A 10,970-nucleotide genomic window follows, 5' to 3' on the forward strand; every position below is an offset into this window, starting at 1 on the left:
ACTTTTAAAAAAAATTAACAGTAAATAAAAGTCTTAAGGATAATTAGTTTAGAGGAGCTATATTATAACTTGGGAAAAATTGTTATGACGTCTTTCGCTATTAATAAACCATGTCAATATATTATCCGATTTACCTCCAATGGATTAGACATCTAGAAACTCAGGGCTTTGTTTTCACCCGACGAATTACTCGTCCTTGCAAAAAGATCTCGAGGTAAAAGGTTCAACCATTATAAGAAAGGTTGCATCCCCCCCTCCCCTCTCAACCTACGCGACACTTACAAGTAAAACACTTGGATGAATGCCTTTTCTTCTATATAACATACTTACTTTATACATGTTATCGTCCTTGACCCTCTAAATAAATAAAAATAAATGATAAATAAGTTACTATTAGATTTATGTAGAAATCCTAGTCCAAATTAAAACGATCTTAGCACAAACGTTTGGCTATGTTTATGAGAGAGAGAGAGAGAGAGAGAGAGATTTAACGATAAAAACTACTTATGTTAGAGTCAAAGGACAAAAAATATAACATTTGGATTTTGGACTAACGATTTAACAAAACATGTCAGTTTTAAAAAAACAAGTCTTTATAGGACGATACAAGTACATCTTGACAGTTGACACATAGTAGAGGGTCCCGTTTCGTAAATTTTGTCCACCATCTTCTATACATATAACGTATCAACAAATGAACAATATTAACAATTAGGGCAAAATCACTTTCTTCAGTCCACTTATAATCCAGACAAAGAAAAATGGGTTGGATCGGAGAGCAAGTTGATTCATTGAAGTCTATGCAATTCAGACAACTCTTCACTCAAGCCATTAGCCTCGGTTCGTTATTATTATTATTATCATTACATTTCTGTTCATATTATTAAATCTTGATCATTCAATTTAACCTTCCGATCTGCTTTGCTGTTGCTAGTTAAACCATGTTTGTACTCGATTTGGTTAATTGGATCTTAATTTTGTGGGTTTTTGTTAGTTTTGTACATTAAGGCTTGAATTGTGAAATTTGGGTTTTTAAAAATTTAGGGTTTTCTAATGTGTTACATGATTACTGTTATCATTGAATTTGATTTCAATTTTTGTGGGCTTTGTTAGTTTTGTAAATTAGGGTATGGATTATTATAATTGAACTGTGAAATTTGAGTTTTTGTTGGGTTTATAAAAATTTAGGGTTTTGTAATGTGTATGATGATTAGCAAATTTGTTGCTGTTCTTAGGCGATTTGATGCAAAGTCAGTCTCAATTTTGTGGGTTTTTGTTAATTTTGTAAATTAGGACATGCATCATGATCTACGGGTGTGGGTGTGCACGTGGTTCGGTTGGGGTCGAATTTAAAAATCAAAGATGCGGTTTTTATGTTTTTGAAATCATTTGGGCCTAAATCATTTTGTTAATTTGTAACTAATTTATTATTATACATTTGGGTTAAAGTATCTGAGTTACATATAAACTCATCTTATAAACTAATTAAAATTAAAAAGAATGGAAATTTATAAATTTAGTTCGGTTTTTTCAGCTTCTACAGAAATATAAGATCAAACACTTCACACCTTTATATCTGAATTGTGAAGTGTTTTATAAGTATTTGGTTCGATGTGCTGTTTCTTTTTGTTTCGTTTTCTTGATAAGTTGATATCAATTTCGAAGTTGAATTATGGTTTTTCATGTTTAGTGCAGTGTTGCAGAGAACGTAACCTTTGTGCAGTCTTGAATAAGGCTATACTGGTTTCTGAATTTTCATTATTTTTGTAGGTATGATTGTTACGTCAGCATTGATAATATGGAAAGGGCTTATGTGCATTACCGGTAGTGAATCTCCCGTTGTGGTTGTGCTTTCTGGAAGTATGGAACCTGGTTTTAAAAGGGTAAGTAGTCTTATTATTAATTAGCATTTTTTGTTGAACCTAAATGATTACTTTGCTTGTTGTCAAATTTTCGATCTTTACCCTGTGAATTCACTTTTTATTGAGTTTTAACTCTTTTGAATGTTTTGCAGGGTGATATTCTGTTCTTGCATATGAGTAAGGACCCGATTCGAGCTGGAGAAATTGTGGTGTTCAACGTTGATGTATGCTTCTTAATAAGTTTTCATCTTTTGAATCTTTGTGACAATTGCATGTATAGCGTATACATTTTTAACATCGCTTAAATATGATGATCATGTACTTAGAATTTAGAAGTTAGATCCGTTGTCATAATCTTTGATTCACTGTGATTCATAAGCTGTAATTCCTGCTCATCTATTTCCATTATCAGTAATTTACAAGGGTGCATACAGTATATTGATTAATGCTTCAAAATTAACTTTGCTGATGTGTGTTTCTGCTCGTGTTTGTATGCAGGGGCGTGAAATTCCAATTGTTCATCGAGTGATTAAGGTATGTGCCTCAAGAATTATACCGCGAGATTTATTATATAAGCTATATCTAGTCAATTATCAGGGATTAATATCTAACTGCTGATATGGTTTCTGTAGGTTCATGAGCATGAAGATGGAGAAGTCGATGTTCTTACGAAAGGTAATCTTTAATTCATTTATAAACCATACTAAACAGCTATAAAGCTGTAATTCAGATCACGATATCTCAAACCTTTTAAAAGAGATTAGATAACAGTTAGGGAAACCGAAGCCTGGTTCACTGGCATTTTGATCTTCGAGAAAATAATAAATTAAAATGGTTATAATTGATAAGGCCATAAGGGTAAATATGGTATTTGAAGAAACTGTTGTGATCTTTCAGGTGACAACAATTTTGGAGATGATAGGCTTCTGTACGCCCAAGGGCAGATGTGGTTGCACCGACACCATATTATGGGGAGAGCTGTCGGGTAAATTAAACTTTACATTGTTTATATAAAACGAATTACATAAATCTTGGTTGTCTAAACAACATAAATTTGGTACTTTTTCAGGTTTTTGCCTTATGTTGGTTGGGTGACAATTATAATGACGGAACAGCCCATTATCAAGGTTTAATTTTTAGACCAATTTTATTTCTTTTATATCATCTTATCAAAGAAAATCTCACTTGTAAATAGTATATAAGCATTATTCCAATGAATTAAACGTCTGTTAATATTTACTAACGGGTTGTCTTGTTGTATGCAGTATATTCTAATAGGTGCTCTCGGGCTGCTAGTGATAACTTCAAAAGAGTAGAGTGTGCGTCAATCCCTTAATGGAAAGGTGGTTTAATGAGTGTAGAACATTTTGGATTTCGTTTTCCATTTTATGGACTGATATAGATTCAATATAAACTGTTTGTGAGGTGTGTATTTTCCCTTTATTAATACGATCGGGATTCCATAGAATAACAAGAGCTATAACTGCCCTACTAAGACTTTATATTCTAACAAACTGTGCAAGACCAAATGATATTAGGTTTATAGCGGATGTATTCTTTCGCCTTGATTTGATTTTTGTTCATTTTTTTTCGCTAAAAAGTGTGTATGGAAATGGGTTTCAATAGGATTCACTTGAAGCTACAACTCTTAGTTTCTTGACAAACTAACCTGTCGATATTGAAACACAAACGACTGGTTATAACGACAGATTGTCTTGGTGTCATCTTAAGGTGAGCGGCAACATATTAGATGACCAGGTTCTGTCAAAACTAGGTGACCATGTATTCTTAAAACCCGCCTAACCAAATGCTTACTTCGTGGGATTCGAACCCTTCTTGTAACGAGTATGTGTGAACCCCATTGTGGGTGGTCTAAAGATACAACACTAAATATTTGTCTACACTATGCATAACATATAGAATCATCAAATGTTTTAATGTCTCTTTCTTCCCACAACACATACACCTTGTCACCTACTCACTTGGATGCATATGATAACATGCACTTTGAGGTGTACTTGTGTCGATTGACAACCGTCCAGTTTTCGATCTTGGTTGCTTTGGATTTTAGTGTTGGTCTGGTTCCATCTTCGTCAATTAAAGTTTATAGGCTGGTAAAAAATGTTGTTCTAAAATAATGAAGTTGGATCTAAATTTTATTATTTTTTTAAACGACCAACCAAGATAATAAAACATAAAATAATTAATTATTATATATTTTTGTTAATTAATAATTAATTATTATTTATTTTAGGTAAAATATACTCGTTACCTTGCTTATTAAATTCATATAAATTATTTAAAATTTAAAATAACTTAAAATATTTAAATTCAGTTTTGATCTTTTATTCATATAAAGTTCAAACAAAGAGTTTGTTTTTCTTGAAATTAATTATTATTTTGTTAATTAATAATTACTTATTATTTATTTTAGGTAAAATATACTCGTTATCTTGCTTATTAAATTCATATAAATTATTTAAAATTTAAAATAACTTAAAATATTTAAAATTCAGTTTGATTTTTTATTCATACAAAGTCAAAATCAACACAAAAAATTTGTTTTTCTTGAAAACATAAAACTAAACCGTCGGTTTTGTTTCAGTCCAGCTTTTCATTTTAGTTTTTCGGTTACTTGTATATTAATAGAGAAACAGGATCATATACATTTTATTTTTAACATGAAAACAGTGAGAATCAATTTGTTGGTATCATCAAATGTTTTAATGTCTCTTTCTTCCCACAACACATACACCTTGTCACCTACTCACTTGGATGCATATGATAACATGCACTTTGAGGTGTACTTGTGTCGATTGACAACCGTCCAGTTTTCGATCTTGGTTGCTTTGGATTTTAGTGTTGGTCTGGTTCCATCTTCGTCAATTAAAGTTTATAGGCTGGTAAAAAATGTTGTTCTAAAATAATGAAGTTGGATCTAAATTTTATTATTTTTTTAAACGACCAACCAAGATAATAAAACATAAAATAATTAATTATTATATATTTTTGTTAATTAATAATTAATTATTATTTATTTTAGGTAAAATATACTCGTTACCTTGCTTATTAAATTCATATAAATTATTTAAAATTTAAAATAACTTAAAATATTTAAATTCAGTTTTGATCTTTTATTCATATAAAGTTCAAACAAAGAGTTTGTTTTTCTTGAAATTAATTATTATTTTGTTAATTAATAATTACTTATTATTTATTTTAGGTAAAATATACTCGTTATCTTGCTTATTAAATTCATATAAATTATTTAAAATTTAAAATAACTTAAAATATTTAAAATTCAGTTTGATTTTTTATTCATACAAAGTCAAAATCAACACAAAAAATTTGTTTTTCTTGAAAACATAAAACTAAACCGTCGGTTTTGTTTCAGTCCAGCTTTTCATTTTAGTTTTTCGGTTACTTGTATATTAATAGAGAAACAGGATCATATACATTTTATTTTTAACATGAAAACAGTGAGAATCAATTTGTTGGTATTATTAGGTTTATTTTTGTAGGTGTTTGTTGTTATTTTTTGTTCGTATTTGCTAGTTTTCGACTATGAGACGTTATAAGTATTTGTTGATTTATATTTTGTTGTTATTATTAGATTTTTTCTTTTGCTGTTATAAGTATATGTTGGTATTTGCTGTTATTATTTTGTTCTTGATTTTAATTATTTTGTTGTATTTTTTAGGTTTTTTTCTTTGTTATTATAAATCATTTTTATGTAGATTGGTATTGTTTCTTAAGTTCTCATTTTTTTATAAATTATTATTATTTCCTACGTTCTTATGTTAAGATTAAAATGCACATGAATCTTCTCGTATTGATACGTATACTTATTAATCTTTACGTGACAAAAGTATTCTTACGTACATCCATCCGAAAAGAATAATGCAAAGATGAATTCAAAATGTTTTTTGTTTAGAATTTATAATTTACACAAAGAATATAAAATAAAAACATAATTTTCATATATTATAATAATTTTGCCTCGGAACTTGGTTGTCATTAATATTATTATGATTCTTGTCAAGCCGTTGAAGATTTCAACCAAATATTGTTTGGGTTTAATTAACAATTAATTAATTACATTTGATTTGATTTGATTTGATCAGACGGACGAGAATTTGTAATTTGTAATCTGTTGTTTCCGATGGTCTGAATCCACAAACCACCCAATAATTCATCCATTTCCGATGGACTCACCGGATTCCGCCGTCACTCTCCCACCGCCACCGCCGCCACCACCACCACCATCCGCCTCTGCTTCATCCCAGGTTAACCCACCTTTTAATCATCAATTATCCGACGAGGATTACATATTCAATTTGTCTTTTTAAGGTTTCATGTTTTAAGTTAATGAATAATGTAGAACAAATTTATGCAACTATTAATTAACAAACATTGTTTTTTTTTCTATGCATGTTATTTAAATCAGACCATATTCTGCTGTAAAGATATTAATGAGTTATATTGTGCAGTTTGCCATAATCTACTTATGCTACTTGCATACATGTTCATAATTCACTTAATATCTGATTAGTTAATTGTTAAGACTTTTTTATTGTCAATGTGAATTAGGCCTCTAAACGAACCGAGAGATCATGAACTGTTTGACCGGAAGTTTTTTATCTTCAAATAAATGTATGGACATGAACAAAGTTTTTTGTTCATTTTTTTAAACACACGTTTTGATCGATCAAGTATGTTCGTTTATTTACATTCGTTTAAATTTTAATAAATACATGAGTAGTTATATTTGTATAAATTTAAAATATAAACATAAATGGGCTCGTTTAAATTATATACACACTTGGTTAATTTTTATTGAAAATAATAAATCATTGTGATTATCCACTAGAGTTTGTATTCGTGAAGGAATTTGGTCAATTATGTTCATTTGTGTTCGTTTAAGTTTGTTTGTGTTTCTTTGTTTAAGTTTGTTTGTGTATGTTCATTTACGTTCGTGAACTCTTCGTTAGGTTTTAATCGAATGAAAATAAATGGGCACAAACACGAGCTGACGAGCATGCCCATTTTTTCAATGAACGAACATGAGCAAAAAAATTTGTTCGCTTATATGTTCGTGTTCGGTTAAAGTAAAATGAATGAACACAAACATGCCTCCGTTCGTGTTTGTTTGGTTCATTTACATGCGTAGTATTGTTATGGCTCCAAGATTAGCGAATGTAGTTTTTAAAAAGATTGGGTTTTGCAGTTCAAAATGGGGTAGCGGCGCAGTTTGTTGCCCGCTTGCCTTTTGTTTCAATGTAATCACTACCTTTAAATGTTTATTAAAACATATTTACATGCCTAATGTTAAATATTGACTTGCAGGAAGATCATTGCGTAGCATCCATAACGGAAGAACATGAGGTAACCTGTTGGGGCTGTGGATTAATCTTGATACTTTCGCCTTACACACCGATTTTCAAATGCGGCTGGTGTGGAGCCATAACTAATCATAATTCAGTTAAAGGTGACAATAACTACTTCTGGTGGAGACGTTTGCGCGACAGGTGTTTCGTTTGTGTCCTCCTACTGTTCATGTTTTTCATTATAGGTAAAAATGTAAAATTAAGTTATTAACTTATTAATAACCACCCTTTAAATGATATTATTAATTACTGTTATGCTAATGATTATATGTATGCAGGTGGTGGTATATGGGCTATTTATCCTATTGTTTTCTCCATAAGCTATTTTTGTGGCATATTTCATATGACAACATCGGTTATGTTATCAATAACCACATTTTCCACTTATGTTCTCTCGGCTTTTCGGTCTCCTGGTGCACCACCGCTCATACCGTGGGGTAGCTATCCAACTGTCGGGAAAGGCGGTCTTGAAGGCTACACGTTTTGTAACTATTGTTCAAAACCAAAATCATCTAATAGTCACCATTGTCGTTCGTGTGGCATGTGTGTCTTAGATATGGATCATCATTGCCCCTTTGTAAGTGTGATTATATAGATACACTGATACATAGATAGTTACATACATATGTATATAGATATATATTAAAGATTGTTTTTTTAAACATATATGCAGATAGGAAACTGTGTTGGTGCTGCAAACCATAGAGTTTTTATCATCTTTCTAATCTCAGCAGTGATAAGCAACTTTTACGTATCGGTCATATCTTCATTTGCAGCATATTATATCTGGCCACCAATACAAAACCTTCCTGTATCGGTTTTAACCGGGCCCACCGACTACATGTTAATTTATGGATACTTGAAGGAAACTGCTTTCGCGTTTTTTGGATCCATAGAGTCATTATCGCTCAGAGGCTTCGTTCTTATATATCTATTTATTGCAAGTGTTTCAGTGGAAATAGGATTATGTGTGCTTTTATGGCAGCAAATGTGTTACATATATGAAGGGAAGACTTATTTAATTCATTTGAGTTCTCGTCGGACAAACCGAAATAGCAAGAAAGATTGCCAAAACATTGTTCGGTTTTTCGGGTGCCCGTATTCTGCAACTAGGTGTTTGCTAGGGTTTTGGAATTCTAGAAAGATTCATACGAAGTGAACCATATTGTTGCGGTAATGTGACTGAGATATGCGCGAGTAGGTCGTCGCGGGCACGCTTGTTTTATGCTGTGAAAGTAAGAAAGTGAAGCTTATGGTTTATCAGAGGGGCAAGTTTTTATGTAAGATGTGTTTTGTATGTCTTCTAAAAATTATTTTTGGTTGGTTTTACTTGCTGTTGAGTAAAAGTTGGTTTTAGTTACTGTGTTATAAGTTTTGTATCTTGCATGTTTTTAAGGAAGAGTACAGTGGGTAAATGAACATCCTAACATTGTTGGTAGAAAATCTGGTGTGGGCTAGAAATGGAACCTTGATGTTAAAGTTTTTAGATTTACTAACCGATCGGTTTCGGTTATGAACATTTTAGTTTTATTTTTTAATTGTCGTTGAAACCAGTTTAGTTAATTCGGTTAACCGGGGATTCCAGCCTAGGTTGTGTTTGTGGCTTCAGCTTAATATTATTGTTCAGGATATTGGATTTAAATAATCCGAACTTTGACCTATTGACGATATTAATCTCAACTTAAGAAATTCCCTAGGTTAATCCCAACTTTCACCCTATTGGCCTTCATCGAACCTTTTCCTAACGGAAAGTCTCTGGGAAAAAAATGTCATTTCTCAAAGTTCAGGAAGGGGGGGGGGGAATGAAAACGCCCCGCCTCCATCGTTGCCACCGCCACCATCGTCCCGCCTCCACCGCTGCCGCCGCCACTATATATTAATTTATAATAATATATATTCTCAAACTCTCCCTTCATAAACCTATAATATGCGTAGTGGTGGCCTGAAAAGTGGTGGCGGCGGTGATGACGGGACGATGGTGACGGCGACGGCGGTGGTGGGGGCGGAGGCAGCGGTGGGTTTTGAAGTCTAATTACCTTTTTCATTTGTCCCCTAAACTTGGAGAAATGATTTTTTTTATTTTGCCCTAGAACTAACCGGGTTAGTTTACGTTAGGAAAATGCTCGATGGAGGCCGATATTGGGATTAATCTAAGGAATTTCTTACGTTGGAACTAATATCGGCTAATAGGTCAGAGTTCAAATTGTTAAGATCCAATATAGAAAAATAAGGCAAAAATACATAACCAACGTAAAATAAATAAATAAATAAAAGCTATTATAAAGAGTTTGATATGAATTAAGATAGCTTAAGTGAAATTGTGGGTAAACTTTCATAGGGATTCAAGATGCTCTACTTGGTAATTTTTTTTATTAATTTTTTTTAATCAATAAATTTTTCATCTAAAATCCTACTTATCTTGCTCTACTCGGTAGACGGTAATCACTATAATAGGAATATAAAACCAATTTTAAATGTACAATTTACACGTAAAACATGAAAAATAATCACCTGCAATGGAAGTAAAATAGAAGTTAAAACTTGTTTATATACACATTTATCAAATAAGTATAAATATATATGTGTGTGTTTTTAACTTTTTATATTAAAAGTTGATTAACTATCCTACAACATTCAAAGATCCTATTAATCGAAAATCTCCATAAGAAAGAATCAACAAGTTATGGCTTTATATTTAAGCATAATACAGTAAATAATCTAGGCAGATGATATACATTTAAACAAAAACCTACGTATATTTATCATTAGTGTGCGAGTATGTAGCAAACGCAAACGCTAGGATTAGGTTTAAATAATCCCAAACCTAAACGGTCTAAAAACCTCTAATGTTATTGTTATGTATTGTGGATGATGCGGAAGGAGTGGAAGTCCTGCCTCTGACAGTGTGGGCACAAACAACGCCGTGGTGAGGGCGCTAAAGGGGCGTTGCCCTTCTTGAGCTCTTCATGGTGCGAGCGGCAAGTTTATTTAAAATTTGGTTTTTTAACTATTAAAATATAATAACCCAATTATTTAGAGCCATCTCCCATCAAGTATTGATTAGACAGTTTTCTTAAATACATAGTTTTAAATATTAATTTTAGGCTTTATATAAAATATTTAGTACAGCCAAGTAACACATATATAAACATGTCACAATAAGACTTTTGAGACATTTTGGAAAATTTATCATGTCACAATAAGACTTAAAACAATAATGAACAATTTTAAAGTATTTTCAACATCAAAGTGGTTTTCATCTTTATCTTTTTATAAAATACTGTTTAGTAAATAAAAAGCTTAAAAAAATTTGCTTTATAAAAAGTTACGTGTTCAATATTTTAAATGGCGTGCTTAAATCTATAGTATATATAAACGAAAACATAAAAATCCTACGTGTCGCGATGTGGTTGCTCCCCTTTTTTTTTGGAGTCACCAGATATGCTTGATTTTTAAATGGAGACTTCTCATGCATTTGACCCGAATTCACGGGTATGGGTCTTATCAAACCCACATATTTCTTAAACGGGTTACAACATTTCATTAAATTAAAAAACTAATCTCACCAAATATTTGACACAAAAATCCTATAAAGTATGAATATACTAAAATTAATATCTAATTTATTTAAAAAAAGATATATACTTAAAAAATCAATTTTATAGTAAAAAAAATAAACGGGTATTGACTCTAATCAAACTCATATAGCTTCTAAATCAGG

At 31.4% G+C, this 10,970-nt stretch overlaps 1 protein-coding gene and 1 pseudogene across 2 annotated transcripts; both read left to right on the plus strand.

Moving 5' to 3' along the window:
• Positions 1–705: 705 nt before the first annotated feature.
• On the plus strand, positions 706–3,363 carry LOC143585722 (uncharacterized). The gene is made up of 8 exons (XM_077067443.1): positions 706–840; positions 1,771–1,883; positions 2,015–2,086; positions 2,361–2,396; positions 2,495–2,537; positions 2,760–2,847; positions 2,932–2,989; positions 3,128–3,363. Exons 1-8 carry the CDS (start codon positions 762–764, stop codon positions 3,176–3,178), a joined length of 540 nt encoding a protein of 179 aa, XP_076923558.1. The 5' UTR covers positions 706–761; the 3' UTR covers positions 3,179–3,363.
• Positions 3,364–7,187: 3,824 nt separating this feature from the next.
• Positions 7,188–8,492, plus strand: LOC143585727 (protein S-acyltransferase 11 pseudogene; annotated as a pseudogene). The gene is made up of 3 exons (XR_013144587.1): positions 7,188–7,434; positions 7,528–7,826; positions 7,923–8,492. The product of XR_013144587.1 is annotated as a protein S-acyltransferase 11 pseudogene (transcript).
• The last annotated feature ends 2,478 nt before the right edge of the window (positions 8,493–10,970 follow it).

This window comes from Bidens hawaiensis, unplaced genomic scaffold (assembly GCF_021521415.1).
Source record: "Bidens hawaiensis isolate Kalapana, Puna unplaced genomic scaffold, B.hawaiensis_p1.1 tig00034153_1, whole genome shotgun sequence".
NCBI lineage: Eukaryota > Viridiplantae > Streptophyta > Magnoliopsida > Asterales > Asteraceae > Bidens > Bidens hawaiensis.